We start from the raw sequence: 18,826 nt of genomic DNA on the forward strand, positions 1-18,826 counted from the left end.
GCCCGAGAGCTGTGCTGTCCTCCGACGCTGTAGTTCTTGGGTGGCTGCATGGTGAGTCCGCAGTGTGAAAAAAAAGCAGTCGGCTGACGGCACACGCTTCAGAGGACAGTGTGTGTTCGTCTTCGCCCTCCCGAGTCAGCGCAGGGGTGGTAGCGGTGAGCTGAGCTAAAAAAACTAATTGGCCATTCTAAATTGGGAGAAATTAATAAAAAAATAATTGGCAATGTTGGGTTCATTTTTGCAGTTTTCAAATCCTTTAATTTGGGTCAAGTGTGAAAATCTTCAGATGCAAACATAAGCAAAATAACTGTCAAAGATCTTAAAAAATGTGCAGATATTTAATTTCGCCCAGCCCCCACTGGTAATCATTGAGGGATGTCCATCTTAAACTTTCAGACTTGTCTCATCGATGCTGTAGTCCTACACCTTATTGACAGTGTTATGGTTGATTTTTCTAATTTTTTGTTGAAATAACTGTAACTAACTACCTAAACAATGAGTAGCCCATGTCAAAGCAATGTCTTTCCTGGGCATTGCTATGTCACCTCTGCCTGTAAATATCTACTAAACTCAGTGATGAGTTTATTTTAAAAAAGGACACAATGTTCCGTCTCTAATCCATAATCACGTTGAAATTATGACGCCTATTAGAAAGTGTCAGAAGTACCAGTAACACTATTTAATAAGTGTTATTCAGCCACTAACCTTTCATAGGCAGTCAGTATTGCATTGGGCCTCCACTCCTCCAACTGACTGTGCTGTGGGAGGCTGGAGGACTGGCACAGAACGTCTCCTGTCCCATGGGGCCGAGGGGCTGATTGAGTGGCGGGGCGGTGGTTGTCATGGAGACGGTCGTGGTAACAGGGTGACTGATTCGCTGCTCCACGAGCCTGAAAGCTTTGACCTTCAGATTGAGAACAAAATTAGTGTGGCCAGTCAAAGGCAGCAAAGATTGATCAACTGTCACCCTCGCGCTCTGCGGATCTCAAAGAGCTAGGGCAAAGGGGGGCCCAGAGGAGGCAGAGTGAGCTAGGAGGGGATGTTCAAATACCCAGGTACCAACCAGGCCCTGCAAAGTGACTCTTATTTTTCAGTGATGTGCAAAATAAATACATACCATTGATGAACAGATTCATAAATAACAAATTAAACAAAGTGCAGTTACATCATCTGGCCATTTAGTGGCACTGTGTGTGAGAAAATCCCAATCTAAGACACTGCAGTTATTTTATTTGACCTTTTTGTGCTAATCAACAAATAAATATTTCAGCCGTAATGATCAGGTACTAATAACCCCTGTAATTGGAGGTAATTTAATAGAAATGCCTTTAATTTCTAAATGTAAGTAAACTAATTACTTTCCTCATTTTCACTAAGTAATAAAATTGGAAGAATTCATTGTTAGTAATGTTTCCTAATTTGTTGAATACATTACAAGTTCAGGTAATTTCATGTTTTATTTCAGTACACATACTGGTATAAACGTACACTTCATTAGGTTACTAGACTGGTTTTGAATGTATATAGTGTGCCTCTGAATGAAATTCTTCCCTAGTGTGATTATAGAAGCAATTGAAAATCCACACTCCATAACCATTTTTCACTCAACACTTGCAGTGTGCAGACTTCATTCACAGTAAAGTTGGATTCCGAAATTGATTTGGATTCCTGTGGAAATGATTTTACAGACCTGAGACCTCCTGAAAACTAGTAATACACAGTCAGAACAAAGTCCATCACAGAATGGAGTGGAATAAAACTCTGTTGAGTTAACCCCTCCTTTCACTCGCCTGTTATTCCTTTCACCTCTGGAAGCCTGGGTTTGAATATTGTAATTTAAGCTGTCTAGTGCTGCCCAGGCACCCTGCTGTGGCATGTTCATTTACACTGTGTCATTTCTACAGGATCTAGGGTGATCTGAGCATTACAAAATCACACTATAGATAATCTTCATTTACAGCTGGGAGATGGGAGAAGAGGGAGGAGAGAGTGAGAAACTCAGGGCTCCTGCCACCCTCCTAATTGTATTCCATTCCTACCTTATCAGCTGTATATAGCTGGATTTTCCCAACTTGGGTTGTTTGTACTTAGGAAATGATTTGTAAATTCTTTAGGAAATACTTTTCATTCATACCACAGTAAATGCAACAATTAAAGTGTTTGGCTGCAAAAAAGAAAGAAAGGAAGAAAGCTAGAAAAGAAGGAATGAATGAATGAAAAAAGATGACTTAATTACGGTACAGCATTTTGCTGCAGAAGAATACAACATTTTTTTGAAAAAGAAAAGTAAGAAAGAGTGAAGCTGTTTTCAGAAAGTGAGGAAATTAAAACAGAAACTGTTTCAAAGAAGGAAAGAAAGAAAAGGCTTTTGGGCTGCAGAAAGAAATAAGTGTGTTCAAGAAGAAAGAAACATCCATCTATCTTCATAAACTGAACAAGAACTTTTAGTATTGAAAAAAAGAAGGAAAGAAAGAAAGAATTATATTTTTTTCTTAAAAGAATAAAATAAACTGCCACCCAGACCTCTTCAATGGCAAAAGCTTTGATCCTGGACTCTGATCAGTTAATAAAGTTGACCTGTGTCCATCACTGAGGACCCAGTCAGCTCAATAGACAGCCGAGCTGCGGAGCTCTTGTGCCTGCAATAATGACATCATCAGTCAGCGATCATCGGCCCCTGGCAACCAGGGATGTGAAAGGGGGATCCCTATCGCTGAGATAACAAGTCATTTCAATGACCAGCGCTGGTAATATATAAACAGTGTGATGCTCATGAGGGATGAAAGATAGCTTGAGTGGAAACATTTCACAATCAGGGATTCTTCAACATCATCATCGGCTTGCCCTTGGCAGTCATTCTAATTTTGCAGTCTCCTGTGCATCATCACCACAATAAGTAATTATGCTGTCTAATGCTCCGTGTTTTCTTTGTTAGTCCCTCGCAGTGGTTTGTATTTTTTTTTTGTTGCTCCAAGCAAATAAGCCATTGATCTTCAGTGTAACAAGAAGGAAAGCCAGTGCATGATAATATAGCTTATGTTAATAAGAGGATTGGAAAGCCTGGGTTATATCACTCCTTTTTGAAGAAACCATTGCAGATTACGTTGGCTGGAATTTCAAAGTGAGCTTTCCCTTTCTTATTGGAGCTTCACCCCTCTGAGAAGCCTCACCAGTGAATGCGCTCCCCTGATCGCTCCAGTCTTGGAGCTTCAACCCCCTTAGAAGATTCACCAGTGAATGCGCTCCCCTGATCGCTCCAGTCTTGGAGCTTCGCCCCACTGAGAAGACTCACCAGTGAATGCGCTCCCCTGATCGCTCCAGTCTTGGAGCTTCAACCCCCTTAGAAGATTCACCAGTGAATGCGCTCCCCTGATCGCTCCAGTCTTGGAGCTTCGCCCCCCTGAGAAGACTCACCAGTGAATGCGCTCCCCTGATCACTCGAGTCTTGTGACTCCGGTGTGCCAGCCACATTGTTGCTTTGGAGAAAGAGAGGATTTCAGTTTGGATCTTTTCAGAACAAAATAATTATTATATTAGTTTCTAAGCAGCAAATGAGGCTACACTACCATCATATCCTAAGCACAGTGGCTAGCTTTATTCTGAGTTACTGTAGTGCTTATACAGCAAAGGGCTCCTCTCTCTCTCTCTCTCTCTCTCTCTCTCTCTCTCTCTCTCTCTCTCTCTCTCTCTCTCTCTCTCTCTCTCTCTCTCTCTCTCATATATGTGAATCTTTACTTGGAAATTCTTGCCTGTGATTAGTTAAAACCTCATCCTTACAACACCGGTCAATTGTCTCCCTCTGACATGTGATTGGTTCACATTACTGTCAGTCCCGCCCCTTTTCAAATGAACACCCTTCATTTCCACTCCTAACAACAAGAGAAAACGTCTGAATGTGAAAAAACTGTTGAACAGCGATTCTGTTACTTAACAGGAAATGAATTACAAAACATACTGCAAAAGAAAGATGCTCCAAACACTAAAATGGTGATAAAATGTCACTGTCAATTTTTTCTGACTTTCTAAAATGTAAACAAACTCAACTCGACAGTGTAAACAAATATGATGGCGGGAATCTAAACTGTGTTTTGCAGCAGTCAGCAAGTCAGATGGAGAGCTGGACGCCAAAAAGACTTCTGAACTTCAAAAACTTTTTCTGTTATTTATTTGTTATTTATTTATTTACTTATCCTGTATCGGCTATATTTAAACAAAATATATAAAGTCATATTTACTATCCAACCTTGCCTCACTTATTTTCTTGACTGATTCATATATTTCCCTCGGGGCAATCATTTTCCACTATAGCCCTCTTCTCCAGTCCATATTTACTATATATAGGTATAGTCCTGTCATAGCCCTAAATACTTTGTTTAGTGGTCTGAGATAATGGTTCCTACAAATACTATGCATGCCATTAAGTGATAATTTGAACAGTTATCTTGGGCCACTTCACACGCTTCTATTTTAGTTTTTGCCCTTAATTGAGAAGAACAGTTAGTCACATTGAAAAAGCAGCTTATGTACCACATTATAATTAATGATGACTTGAAAATAAGGATGTGCTGAAAAATCTGAAAATGATGGCTAAACAAACACTTCCCTTTAACTTATCGCCACTTGGCAGCTGAATGTAGTAATTGTGTTATCCAGGGATGGAAACAAGACTCCTATTGCATGGCAGTTTCACCCATTCCTGGTTTTACTGCAAGCTTGATTAACCCCAATGTATAGGTAACAAGCTCAGGTGTGTTTTATTAAACTCACAGTTAACACAGTAAAACCAGGAAAGGAGCAATCTACTATGCAATGGGAGTTTCCAACCCTGGTTTTCTTTGAATGTGATTTTTGCATGGCACACAGTGCAACCCTGTGTCTAAATGGTGCAATTACAGGAAGGCGAATAAAGTCCCATCTAATGTAAATAGCTGGAATATGATTTCACTGCGCTGCTGTGAAAGGGTTAAATCTAGCTCTGTTTTTTAATCCTTTAAACTGTAGCTGCTCTGCCCTAAATGCTCCGCACGTTAACTGCTACCAAACTCCTAGCAAGTCCGTGGCCTCTAGAGAAAAAAAGCCATTTATAATTCAGAACCTGAAAACATTGTTTTACTGACTTCATTTTTTAACACCCCTGAGGCAACCAGACAAAAATGCCTCCCCTTCTCCCCTCGGGGTCTCCGCTGAGCAGCTCACCTCAAACTAATCACCGCTCTCCTGGGAAGCAGGACGCAGCCGGCCCTAATACACTGCATGGCCATTTTGATGGTTCTTCCTGTAGGCATGTGGGTTTTGAGGTTAGAAGAGATCAGCTTCCCATCCTTCCTTGCGATAAACTGAACCTGCTTCTTCACCTACCAGGACCCCCAGCATACATTAATCCAGGAAGAATTTTTAGCTGTCATACCGTATTTATTATCCAACACTTCAGAAACAAATTCAAGTTGACAGTATATCTGGTATGTCTTCGTCAGGGTTAGGAATCTGCTGTCAATTTTTATCATCCAGTCAGTGGAGCATCTTAACCGTAAACTTTAAAAAGCACAAACAGCAAACCTGATCCAAATGGGTCAAAGTGCAAATGAATTCTGAAGTAAAAAAAAAAAAAAAAATGACAGCTTGCTATGAACACTTTTTAAAACGTGTGTTGAAATGTATTTCTGGCTTCCTGGATTGTCTAGTACGCTGGATGAAAATAAATAAAGGTACTGCTGCCCTTTAACTTGACTTGACCTGCTGGTGTTCTTCCCAAGCTGATTTTCATAGCCTCAAGGGGACAATGAAGCATGGTTATATTCAGTTTAGATAAGGGGCTGGACAAAGCTGGCCCTTCCACTCCTGGTCTTTGTTCCAACCCTGTTCTAAATTCTTTAATTAAACCAATTAAACCACCATCCAGACCCTGAAGTAGTTCATTGTATAATTTTACCTGTTAAACCTGGATTGGAATGGCCCTCCTGGACCATGATTGGACCCCCCTGATTTAGATTAGCAGAATAGATCCTTCATCCCTTTTCCCTATACTCAAGGGTTTTCTGTTCATTTCAAAATTGTATTCCTAGAGGGTTAAAAAATGTGATTAAAAAAAAAAAAAAGACTGAAACAGAACAAAGCGACTTTGAAAAGTGATCGTACCACCGTGTGTGCACAGGCACTGGAAAGATTAAACACACAAGAGTCAAATCAGGATGGCTCGTTTTTCAAAGACTCTCAACATGTTAAAGGTCAGGTCGGCAGTAAGTTTGTTCTAAGTGGGCTCTTCATAAAGATAGGCCTTACAGTTTGAGCTCATTGATAGCTACAGCAAAGACAGCGCCTGTGTTTAGTATTTATGCCAGGAGGGATTGGCACAGGGCCTGTGGGTGAGTTGAGCCTGTGGATATTTAGAAAGCTTTCAATGAAAATATATATATATCTAGGAGCAGTCTGGGCGGCAGAACAAGCCATTTGTTCCAGGAGGATGGCTGTGTGTGTACTGGGCTGTACAGAGCCCCCACTCCTTCAGCAGTGACACTAACCCGATAGCACTCCATGGAGAGGGGGACAATCACTCTTGATTCCCACCACACAGCCCAGCTCTCTGCTTCTAACTCATTAACCACAGGAGACAAATGGGCTGGACCCCCGCTCTCATCCCTCTTTCTCTCTCTCTCGGGTTTTGTTTGTCGTTCCGGATTTCTCTCACCCTGAGTTGAATATTTATTTTACTTCTCAATGTGCCTGTCTGCCTGGGCCTGTTCCATTTGCCACCCCCTTCACATTTCCCACAGAGAGAGAGTGAAAGTTGTCCATGGTAAATGTGCACAGTAATTCTATGCATTTACCATAGTTTATCATGGCTTGATTTTAATATGCTTTACTCTGAGCTTGCCTATGCTAAGGGCACTTTGTTTTCGTTTTTTATTTTTGGTCACGTGATGTCCCTTTAAAGTTATATTGAACCGACTCTGTTTCTTAATTAAACTCTTGGAAAAGTGTGGATTGTGAAACCAGATCACTTTTGTTTTTTTCTCCTGTAACTTGAATGAGACGATGATTCTGTTACATTGGTAATGGCAGCTCCTTATTTTTTTTATTCAAACCAAGCACAAAAAAGCGAGTTCAGTTAAATTGTTTTTTCCGGATTTAAAATCTTAATGACTCGTTGCAAAAATGTTATAACCTGTTTTGCAAATAATAGTTTCCTCTTAATTACGATTTAATGAAATCAATTTAACTTCACTCGCTGTTGGCGTTCGGTTTGAATTAAAAATAAGGAGCTGCTTTTTTTTTTTTACATTATCAATGAAACAGAATCATAATCTCAATCAAGTTATGGGAGAAAAAAAGGACCTCACATGATCAAAAAGAAAAAAAAAGAAAACAAAGAGCCCTACCTATGCTTTATTATACTTTGCTGTGCTATTACTATGGTAAACCTTTATAGGGGGTGTTAAAAGACAGTATACCACAGAATTCATCAATCACTATTATAATGTACTGTATGCTGACATGTGCATGACATTATGAGTTATTATAATAGAAGTCTGTTTTGCTCAAAACTGTTCTTGGTTTTCACAGCAGTCTAGATCAGTTATTAACTTTATTAAATCCATCAGAGCAGACTTTAAACAGACATTCATAAAGCTCTGTGGATGGGATCCTACAATGCCACAAAAAACCTTTGCTGCACTTAAAATGATAACGTTTCTCTTTTCACAATGATATCTGAACATACCAGTATCCTATATAAGGTTGTAAAATAGAGAATTCAAAAACAGCAAACAGCTCTATATCCAAGGAAAATCAGGATCCAACAGGATACTCATCGATTACTAGAAATAGTTCATGAAGAAGAACAGTCATTGCTAAAACTAAAAACTCTCTATTTTAATAATTATTAAAATAATACATTTTTCAGCTTATCAATTGCTTTTCTTCTTCATTAAGGATGAAGTATAAATATATCCAACACCCTCCAGAAAGTATTGGGACAGTATCCCTGAACTGACCCTGCGAGCTGCTGTTTCTCAGTGCTAACCATTTAGAGAACGCTTCCCTGGATTCTGTGTATATGTTGCCCTCAGGGCACCAAGACTCCCGTATGAAATGTAAATGGGATTCCTTCAAGCACATTGCTCCCAGGCTCCTGTGCTCAGTCTTGCCCATTGGCAAAGTGTTTAGGTGCAGAGAATTCAATTCGTCTCCAGGGAGCGACTGCACACCGTGCTGGGGTTGCTGGGTGGCTGAGTAGGTTAATACACTCACTAACCTTTCACTTCTGTGGGTTCAAATGTGGCTTAGGTCACAAGTGGGAGCTGAAAGAGTGTTTTAGTGCTCATTTCTAGGTCTTGCAGTGCTGGAGAGCTGAAAAGGGGATTTTGCTCATTATTGAGGTGCAGGGTAACGACAATACTGGAGTGTTTAGACTAGTGCTCATTACTGAGGTGCAGGGGGGCAGTGCTGGAGAGAATGGAGTGTTTATACTGGAGCTCATTGCTCAGGTACAGGTTAATGACCCTGTTGGAGAGCTGACAATGGAGTGTTTAGCTCTCAATACAGTTTCTGATGACAGTGCCAGAGGGAAGAAACCTTTAAAACGAGACAGAGTTTAATAATTTAAGCAAACCAAAAGGTTAGTATTTATACCTGGCTGATGAAGGCATGAATTAATAAAAATATGTAATTGACTGCATATTATGTGTTTAAGAATAAACTGCTTTACTGGAGGTATTTTGTATTATGTGGATTGGGAAGGCCTCATCTGCCATGAAATTGAATATGTGAATTAGTAACAGAAAATGCTTCTTCAGCTGGTAATTGTAGCGTACATTTTTTGAGATGTAATTGGAGACAATTACATGAAAGTGGACGGCTCATCTGGGAATCCAACCAGTGCACAATACTGCGTGCCGTGGCAGACTGGGTTTCCAACCCCTGATCTCATTGCCCTTATTTAGTGCAGCTGTTTTTGAGGTGAAAATTGCCTGGCCGCGCCACTTTTGTGCCAATATACAGCTCTCCTTCTGAAATAAAATGGTGCTTTCTGCAGAGCGAATTGTGAGTGACTGTGGCAAAGTGGTAATTAGTGTGCATGTGTAGAGCAGGTGAAGTGCAGGTGCAGTAATCCAATGAAACAAACAGACAACAAAGTACAGGTGAAATGGTTTGTTTATTTGTAATCCAACGGTCTGGTGACCAAGTAAATAATAAAGATCTTGCAGTCCAGAGTGAGTGCTGTAGTGCTTGTGGTGAAGTACAATTTATTAAGTGCAACAATGGTGAACAAGTAGTGCAGTGTTGTCCGGGTTTAGTGCTGTCTGTAGGCGACAGCGCCAGATTGTGTTAGCCGTCTAGTCTAGTGAACAATGAACAAAGTTTTAGACAGACAGACAAAACAAACAAAACACTCATGGTTCTCTGTAACAATACATAGGTCCTTCCGCTTTCAGCGTAACAGGAACAGGAACATATCACATCACTACGTCCCCTTTATATACCGTCAACCATGACCCTTTGGTTAACGAGTTCAACCGCTCCTCCAATCCGTGGATGCCACACCGTTAACCTTCTGGGTCAATGATTTAGTGTACTGTAGCTCCATCCCCTTTCTAGAGGGCCGACTTCCACCTAACCCTGGGAATTAACTGTCAGGCCATCCAGTCCAGGGTACTCTGTTCCCTTTACACAGCGCCCTCACAGGTCGAGAAGGAGATCCGATCTCTGTTACAGTGATCTCTTAATTTAAGAAGCTCGTATTTGTTTGACTACTTTTCTTCTCCTGTATTTAGTAATTCTATAAATATAATGATACAATTCCTGGCATCCCATTTTGCTAAGATATACAGACTTCTGTTACCTGCAATGTTGATACATACGGAAGCCTCAGTGCATATACAGTAGTGTATCAGCATGATACATTTCCTTATTTGATGTGTGTGTGTGTGTGTGTGTGTGTGTGTGTGTGTGTGTGTGTGTGTATATATATATACACACACACATAGATAATATACAACAAAGGTTATAAAGTGCTGTTGAAATATTCAATACCACCCCCACACCCCCTCCCCATCCCCAAGAATCATAGGTATTATTAAGTCAGCTGTTGTTCTCTCTTCCAGATGACGTGCCTCCCTATTTCAAGACGGAGCCTGTGCGCTCTCAGCTGCACCTGGAGAGAAACAGGCTGGTCCTCACCTGCATGGCAGAGGGCAGCTGGCCACTGGAGTTCAAGTGGATCCACAACAACACAGAGATCACCCGCTTCTCCCTGGAGTACAGGTACACAGAGGGGTCCTATTAGCAAAGCTAGAACACTTTCACTCATGCATTACTATCGCGTCACCTTACATTTTACACACTGCAGTATATATTTATATAAGCAAGAAAACTACCTCCTCAATCGGCCTCTCTGCTCTGTCTCTGCCAGAGGTCTGCTTTCCATTCCACCATCAGCCGGTATATGCTGTTGGATGTTTGAAATAAGGCTAATTTTTTTTTTGATTTGATTTTTGTATTATTTGCTCCTGACTAAATCGTACAGACGTGTGTTATCCGAGATCAATTGCTAAACTTGAGAGCTCAGATAAGGCTGTTTAACTCAAAGGGGGAAAATTTAATCTCCCTGCAAATGTTGCATGAAATGGCTTTATCTTGCATTGGTATTAAAATGTGTCAACCGAAGGATCTGCCCTGGAGCACTGTGCCTAACGGTTTTATTCATTGTTCTTGATTGAAAAGCTGTAGAGTTGCGTTGTAGTGTCCCAAACCTGGGATCTCAATTAAAAGCCTTGTCTCCATTAGAACCTGCAGTGATTGGACAGTAAACACCTGCACTCAGTCATGCAGCTGGGCTGTCCTGCATATATGACTAAATAACATATATATTTTGTAATATATGTAACAAGGCTGGGCGGGAGCTGGCGACCCCATGCACTGCAAGCAAGCATCTAAACCACATCTCATCTTAACCACATCTCATCTCACCGACAGGGGACAGAATCCGTACCGGCAGTGTATCAAACAACACCTCCCATTACATATAGAAAAGCAGCATCTCTCAGTTTCAGTTATAAACCTTAGCTCTTAGTAGACATTTGGCAGGTGCTTCATTATTCGAATTGTGATGCATCGCTTCATATCAATTTAAATGTTTTCACATGGAATCAGTGCTGTCCTGGCTGGCCGTGGTAGCCCTACACCCTATTGACAGTGTTACGGTAGGTTTTCATATGTGTTTATCCAGCCCTGTACAGACTCAGAAATCCTACTTCACACCCCATTACTGACGCAGTTCCTAATCCTTCAGTGTCAAAATCTTCAATTATTAACGTTAATTTGCAAGCAAATGAAATCACGACTTTTAATACGTTTATACAACCTCCCTGCCTGCCTCTATTGCTTGCAGAAGGCACAAGGAGCCACTCTCATAATGATGAGGCAGGTGGCAAGCGTGTATAAGATGACGTTACATTGACACACATTATATTCCTATGCAGAAGTGTTCAGAATGCAGTTCTCCTTGGGCTATTCATTCAGACAGCTGAGTTGACAACACGGTCTGTTCGCGAAGAAATATTCCATTCTTTCAGTTTTATAGAGAAACCCCCTCCAATGGCTCAGCAGTACTGGCTGCAGACCACCTGACACTGTCTGGAGACTACACTGAGACCATCAAGCTCATTTCACTAGCTCCAGATTCGAACCCAGTTTTCTAGAGGTGAAAGACAAGAAAGCCTAGTGAATTAGCCTGCTAGTGCCTCAGACCGGTGTAAAGCAGCAGTTGTATAAGATTGCTGTCTATCTGTAATGCTACTCCACTGTTCTTTTCAACAGAGTGCAATTCCACTGCAGGAAGCAAAAGTACTCCAGGTCATTTTCATTGAGGTCTTTCCTCGTAATATATAATCACAGGTTATAAGAAGCTCTCTAATACCTCTTGTCAGGCAGGCCTGAGATCTGACTTAAACAAATAATAGACTTTGAAAGTGGTCTTGGTATTAAGTACTTGCAATTTTTTTATTAGCAGATATAATTTCATGCTGGCTCATGCTGGCTCGTTGTCCACAGAATGATGACAGTGGGCTCACTTGCTAACTAGATTGCTATCAATTCTTTCACAATTTATTTATTTATTTTTTTAATTTAAGTTTTTTTTATGTTATCTTATCTATTAGTAATGCAACTGATTAGGACTGGCAGTGTGGCCTAGTGCTTAGAGATGAGGGACTGGGAGAGAAGCAGATGGGGTTAGTGGTTAGACTTGAGGGACTGGGAGGGAAGCCGTGTGGCTTAGTGGTTAGAGCTGAAAGACTGGGAGGAAGGCAAGCTGTGTGTCCTATACTGGTTAGAGGACTTGGTGGGAAACAGTATGTCAGTAAGACAAGGATGAAGATGAAGACAGAAAGTATCCTTTATAGTAATTCAAACAATGTGCTCTATTTGCAGTATACTGATGGCATGCTTGGATGCACTGTGTTGTTGCTCAATCCAGTCGAAGAGCTTTCACTTACACTTGCCACAGATTCGCATGCTGGCCTGGCTTGTCAAAAAAGCCCTAGGATGCTGTTTCTGGCACAGCATGTTTCAAGCAGCCGTATGTGTTTGAGCTACATCTCTGACACATACTGGTAACTTAACTACTGCCAATCCAAGTGATTCACTTTTTTTTCTTTTCTCCCTCACTAAAACTCAGCAGGGTTTTGCTACTTGTGGGTCCAACAAATCAATTACCCCACTGCTCCCCAGTGAGACTGAGGCCTGTGCTTTCACTGAAAATCCATTTGAAGGCCTGTGTAGAGGCTGCCCGTCTCATCACTACTGTCTGTCTGCGTATGTCAAAATGTACACCATATTTTCTAAAATAGGGGAAAAAATAGGTGGGTGGTGACTGGCTGAGAGTTGGGAAATGGAATACATATAAAAACCCAGGTTTACAGCATAGACAACAGTCAACTCAGAACTTTACAGTAAATAGATTGCTAAACCAGCACAACCACTTGAAAACCAGCAAACCAGTAATGACCATTTCCCCCCCCCCCCCCCCCCCCCGAGTCGGTGATCGAACTGTGATTTTGCTTGACGGCGATATCATGGGAGCCTTCCTGTTGAATTTGATCAAAAGTGGCATAGACATTTGTTCCAATAAGTTACTGTCCACGTACTGTGGATCTCCCTGTATGAGAATACCATTCATGGAATCGAGTATTTGTAATGTGTATGCATGCATGCACTTTCGACACCAGTGGAATCTGATTGATGTGTGTGTGTGTATATATATATATATATATATATATATATATATATATATATATATATATATATATATATTGTGTCGCTATGTATGGGTGTGCAAATTAGGAGCCTTGCTGGCAAAATCTCAGAGCCCACACATTCCAGTGCTGTTAATTATGCCATTAACACTAATAGACTTCACACAAGAAGTAATTTACCACACTTGGCTGCCTGTGTAGCCTGCTAACCCTCTGCTAATATTATTTGATACTTCATTATTGGGTTGTTAATGGAGGCATCATGGGAATTCCACTCGGAACAAGACTGCACAGTTCCAGACCGCCCATCGACCTAGACTTCAGCGTCCTGCCCCCCCACGTGTCTTTCTTTTCCTTGTTCCATTCACTTCTTTCTTCCACTATCTGTCTGGATCCACTTTAGTTTCAGTCTACAGGGTGAAAGAATAAACCTCTTCAGAAAGTGCCATTCTAATGTCTGCAACAGTTTCATTCATTTACCTTCTAAACTGTCTTTAACCGTCTTTAAGGTCAATTCAGTGCTGCTGTGGCATGCTAGCTTGCCCGTTGATTTGATTCCTTCATTCCAAAGATCACAATAGACTTAAGAGCTGGACGGAACCTGAGACCAGCATCCCGTCTCCTTCCTTACCCTCCAAACCAGCCCCCCTCCCGTATCTCTCTCCCTATGTCCCTATTGATCTCTCAGTATGAGGTCAATAGCTATTTAAAACAACTAGGATCGAACCTGAGACCGGAGCGCCGCAGGCTTGAGTGAATTCTCATATTAATGACCTTGTCGTCCAAGACAGGAGGGAGGATGAGAGAGGAAAAAGAGTTTCAATGTAAATAGTATAAAGGATATAACTTTTTAAATTCATATAACAACTGTGCACCTGATTACACTCCAGCCGTATCAATGAGCTCCTGTCATTAGTGACCACCCCCTAAGAGAAAGGGTCCTCCATCCAGTCCAGGGCAGGCTTGAGGCATGGAGCCTGGACTGCTCCCTCGTCTCTCTAAGAGAAAGTGCAGATTACTATACTGTGCCATGAAGCATGTGGAGCCAACAGTGTTGAATAGTCATTAACCCAACTGTCTTTCTGGAATGAGGAAACAAAAGACAGTGGGCTGGTTGGCATTCCACAGCACTGATGCACTACTCCACAGTCAGCTGTAGGGAGCGAAATGGATAAAACACAATTAGTGCAACAAAACTCGGGAAGATTGCAAACCTAATGGAAAAGTGCAAGGGAAATGTCAAGTAAAAACGTTTTACACATCAGTATTTTCAGCACACCTCTATCAGTTTTTTTTGTCAGATCCTTCCGGTGTGAGAATTCTCGGTTGCTATAGCACAGCCCCTTCTCTTCATCTGACTCATAAGCACTTGAAAGCGATAATAAAGTGTTCCTGCAGCACGCAGTAGCTCTCTTCCTTTTGTTTGGAAACAAAGACCACGTAGAACAATGCTGATCAGCTTCAGAGATAAGCAAATGGACTTCGTCATGGGCCGAGTGTTCTGACAGCTATTTCAAATCCCCTGTCCATTTCATTCTCATTGCACGTTCTATAATTGCCTTAACCTGGTGAGCTTTGATGTGTCTGTAAGGTGACATCATAAACCACGAGAGCGATGTAATTATGACCTAAAGTAATTCCCTTCAGCCCCATGTGTTATTTCTTGTAATATATTGATTCCACCACTTTCAAGGTTTATGTCGAAGGCAGTTTTCTTTGTTGTGTTGTGCAGTCTCATTCGTACAGGCTGAGATGCAATCATAGTACTTATCATTTTATATATATATGAAGAAAAAGAAAGGTACTGTAAATGATCAACTGAAAACTCACTATTTACATAATTATATACAGTATATATAAACACTCTTAAATGTATTGATTGGAAAGACTGATACCTGGGTTGCCTTGAAGCCCTCCTTACCAGCATATAGTTCTGAAGAGTTTTGCAAAAAATGTGCTGAAATAAATAACTGTAGACATCTATGGAGATACAATGTGGTGCCTAAAAGTATTGACACACTGCTTTCTTTTAAATGCAAAGTCATCTAACTCACATTTGTATAATGAGTGCTTATGAGTGGCATTATTGTGTAAAACATCTGCATGTCCACAGCCCGTGCTTACTGTGTATCAGTCCCATGTATAATTTAACATGACATTAAATATATTAACCTTGTATAATGGTCAAATATATAAATACATTATAAAGCAAATAATTAGAACTGAATAATCCAAATACAAATGAAAAGAAATCGATGACAAATATATTAAAGTCTGAGTGTAGACTATACTATAACATACATAAATGTATAATCAGTAGTTTGGTTCACTCATTATGTGTTATGGAATCATCCAAACTAATTACTCAACCTTTTTATTATAAAATCAATAAAGTAGCCAAGGGCAAAGGGATATTAGCGAGGCTATTTCTTTTAGCTAGGTCGACTAGAATTGAATTGACATTCTCCATCCACTTTAATAGAGACGACAAATAGATGGGGCCTTTTTTCCTGCAAGAAAGGGTTTCATCTTCGTAACCGGTGGTAACCTTTTTTCTTCAGGTACAGAAGTTTTGACCCGGTCCCTAAAAATAATAATCACTCACAGTGGCTGGGCAGCGATAGTGTCTTCGACTGCCACCTAGGGGAGAAAAGTGCAGCTGCAGGCTTAGTTGTGTGTGTTGGAGCTGCTGCTGCTGTATTCGCTACAGGAATTTCAAGGTCGTATATCAGAAACAACAACACCGATTTTTGGGAGTTAGAATTATTCTTTCTGGCAGACAATGTTTGAGGAGAATACATTCAAGTTTTACAAAGACCTAAAGTGCAAATACTGGAGTGGTAGGACAGGGGAGAAGGTGCTTGAAAGAATTTCAGTTGGGAGATTTGAGCCCATTCCTTTTCAAGTGTCACAGTCTTGTTAATATCCGCAGAGTGTACTAAAGAACACCATTTGTAACAACACACCACGCTGGGGGCAAAGCTGGGGACACATTTTAAGGAATAGGATTGAGATATGGTACATTGAGGTCATTGGATAATAATGGATAACAAATACAACATAATATATCACCTGTCTTTATATGTATAAGATCCCTTATAAAATGCATAGAATAACCAAGAGAAAGGCATGGGAAAAAGGCTAAAGTAAGATGAATACAAATGTGCTTGAACTTTAATATTAGATCTCAATACCTCCACCACTAAGTCATTGAGAACAAGTCACTCAGACAGTGCAAGTGAGTGGGTTTTGTATTGATTTGAATGGTATTAAGAGTTGCTACTGTTCAGATCAGCTCAATAGACCCAAGGTTGTCTGGGCTTCCCATTGATATACTGAGATTCACACTGTCTCTCTCTCCCCTCCTACCCCTCTCCCCTCTCCCTTCTCTGTCTCCTCTCAGGTATATGATCCCCTCGCTGGACCGCGCACACGCCGGTTTCTACCGATGCATCGTACGAAACCGCGTGGGCGCCCTCATGCAGAGGAGGACTGAAGTGCAGGTGGCTTGTGAGTACCGCTGTCTATAACAAATCATAGATGTGTGTGTCATGCATACTGCATATACATTATAGGGGTTCTCAAAGCAACACGTGCAAGGAAAATATAGGTGTTAGTTATTTACATCAGGGATGGAAATAAGACCCCAACTGCATAGCAATTTGACCCACTCCTGGTTTTACTATGAGTCTAATCAGATACCAGAAGCTGTTACCTGGGGCTGATCAAGCTGGGTGCTATGCAATAGGAGTCTTATTTCCATCCCTATATATATATATAAAACGCCTACATACAGTATATATATATATATATATATATATATATATATATATATATATATATATATATATATATATATATGTATATATATATTTATTACAAATATATATATGGGGCTACAGTACTCTCCATGTGATAACTTACAAACAAAAAAGTTGAAAAGTGATTCTAATTCTATGTTCTGAGTTCTAAGTAAAAGCAGGTTCCGTGATGCCAGACACTGCAGTGGATTGTGATGCGTTACTGTTGAGAAAAATCTTTTTCTTTATTGAGTCTGGAATCAATAGTATATGCTAATAGTAAAAAAAGCCCATGCCTGTTGATTTGAAGCTACTGGTCACACATCATACCTACAGTGCTTAACTGGCTTCATAGTCTGTATCTCTGGCTGGCAATCCCAGCAATGGGTGTGTGGCAGGCTTGATCTCTGGTCCCTGTTATACTAGGTATTGAATCGGGGGGGGGGGTAAAAATGTGAGCAGCCGTCAGATTGAAAACGCTTAATTAAGTAGGTAATGAGAAATTAATAAGGCTGAACCTTTAATGACTAGCAATAACGGAGAGAGTCATTAATGATTCTGTCTGTGTTTTAATTACTGTAGTTAAAAGCAGTCAATTAGAAAGAGACTTTCTTTCCTTTTCCCTTTCTTTTTAACAGATTTAGAAAGTTTCACTGTACTTAAAACTGGGAGGCAGTTTGTTTTTTTATTCCTGGTGAAACGTCTCATGGTTTCTAAAGATCTGGTATGCTGACCATTTCCGCTGCTCTCGCTTTAAATGTTTCAGACATGGGCAACTTTGAGGATGGGGAGCGATCACAGAGCGTGTCCCAGGGGGAGGGTGCAGTCATCCCCGCCCCGCGGATACACAGCCTCCCCCAACCGCAGGTCACCTGGTTCCGGGACGGACGCAAGATACCGCCCAGCAGCCGCATGTAAGTGCAGTCCACCTACAGGATCAGAGGAGCTCTATGCGTGTATTTATCTGTATGTGTGTGTCTGTGTGTGTTTTTATTCATTTCAAAGACAATCCAGTAAATACATTGTACATATGTATTAAATAGAATGCATAAATATAAAATGTAATGTAAATATTACATCTAGTTGAATTCATATTGGCCAACCCTTTACTTGAGCACATTACAATTCATGGCAATATCGAGTTACTATCTTCATATTTATGCTGTCTGTGTATTGTTGTATATCTGCTTGTAATAAACCAGCTACAATTTAAAACCTCAATCCTAATATCTGTCTAGTAGACGGACATTGCAACAAAAAAGATTGTACTTTTCTAAAAAGGCCTTTTTTCAACAACCTTATACTGTATCTGTTGTCTCTTTGTCAGGAATTTACACTGTGTAAATTTCAACACTGAAGGACAAACAGTAGATTGATTGCATGGTGTAAAATGAAGCATGCTGGGCAACCAGCCCCACATTAAATTAGCGATAAAATGATCATCTCTGAACTGGCTCAGATGTCTGGCACACAAAGAGAACAGAGGTGTACAGTAATCACTACCGGTGTTTAGCATGCTGTCCTGTGACTGGGAGGCTAGCAGCATTAACACCGTACATTGAACATAGTTAATCTCAGTCACTGCACCTGCATTGTGAAGTGTGTCCACACTAGGAGAGTGAAGCAGGAGCGGGGACACAGGCGCTGTGCTCTGATAGCACAGGGTCCCTCAGAGGCAGAGAATCCCAGGCTAAAGGGCTGCTAATTGATCGCTGTGCCTCTGCTTCTCCTGCTATCTCTAATGCTCCATAAAGGGCATATCAAATGGTTTTCTCC

At 40.8% G+C, this 18,826-nt stretch overlaps 1 protein-coding gene across 4 annotated transcripts in view; it reads left to right on the forward strand.

The window, feature by feature from the left end:
* LOC117424246 (protein sidekick-2-like) overlaps window positions 1-18,826 on the forward strand; it is a 145,432-nt gene that overhangs the window by 87,023 nt on the left and 39,583 nt on the right. For all 4 annotated transcript variants that reach the window (XM_058992376.1, XM_058992377.1, XM_034040426.3 and 1 more), the window contains exons 2-4: window positions 10,101-10,260; window positions 16,654-16,760; window positions 17,817-17,964. In XM_058992376.1, the coding sequence (XP_058848359.1) occupies window positions 10,101-10,260; window positions 16,654-16,760; window positions 17,817-17,964 (415 nt within the window). The remainder of the gene's footprint in view (window positions 1-10,100; window positions 10,261-16,653; window positions 16,761-17,816; window positions 17,965-18,826) is intronic.

Source organism: Acipenser ruthenus, chromosome 19 (assembly GCF_902713425.1).
Source record: "Acipenser ruthenus chromosome 19, fAciRut3.2 maternal haplotype, whole genome shotgun sequence".
In the NCBI taxonomy this organism is placed as follows: Eukaryota; Metazoa; Chordata; class Actinopteri; order Acipenseriformes; family Acipenseridae; genus Acipenser; species Acipenser ruthenus.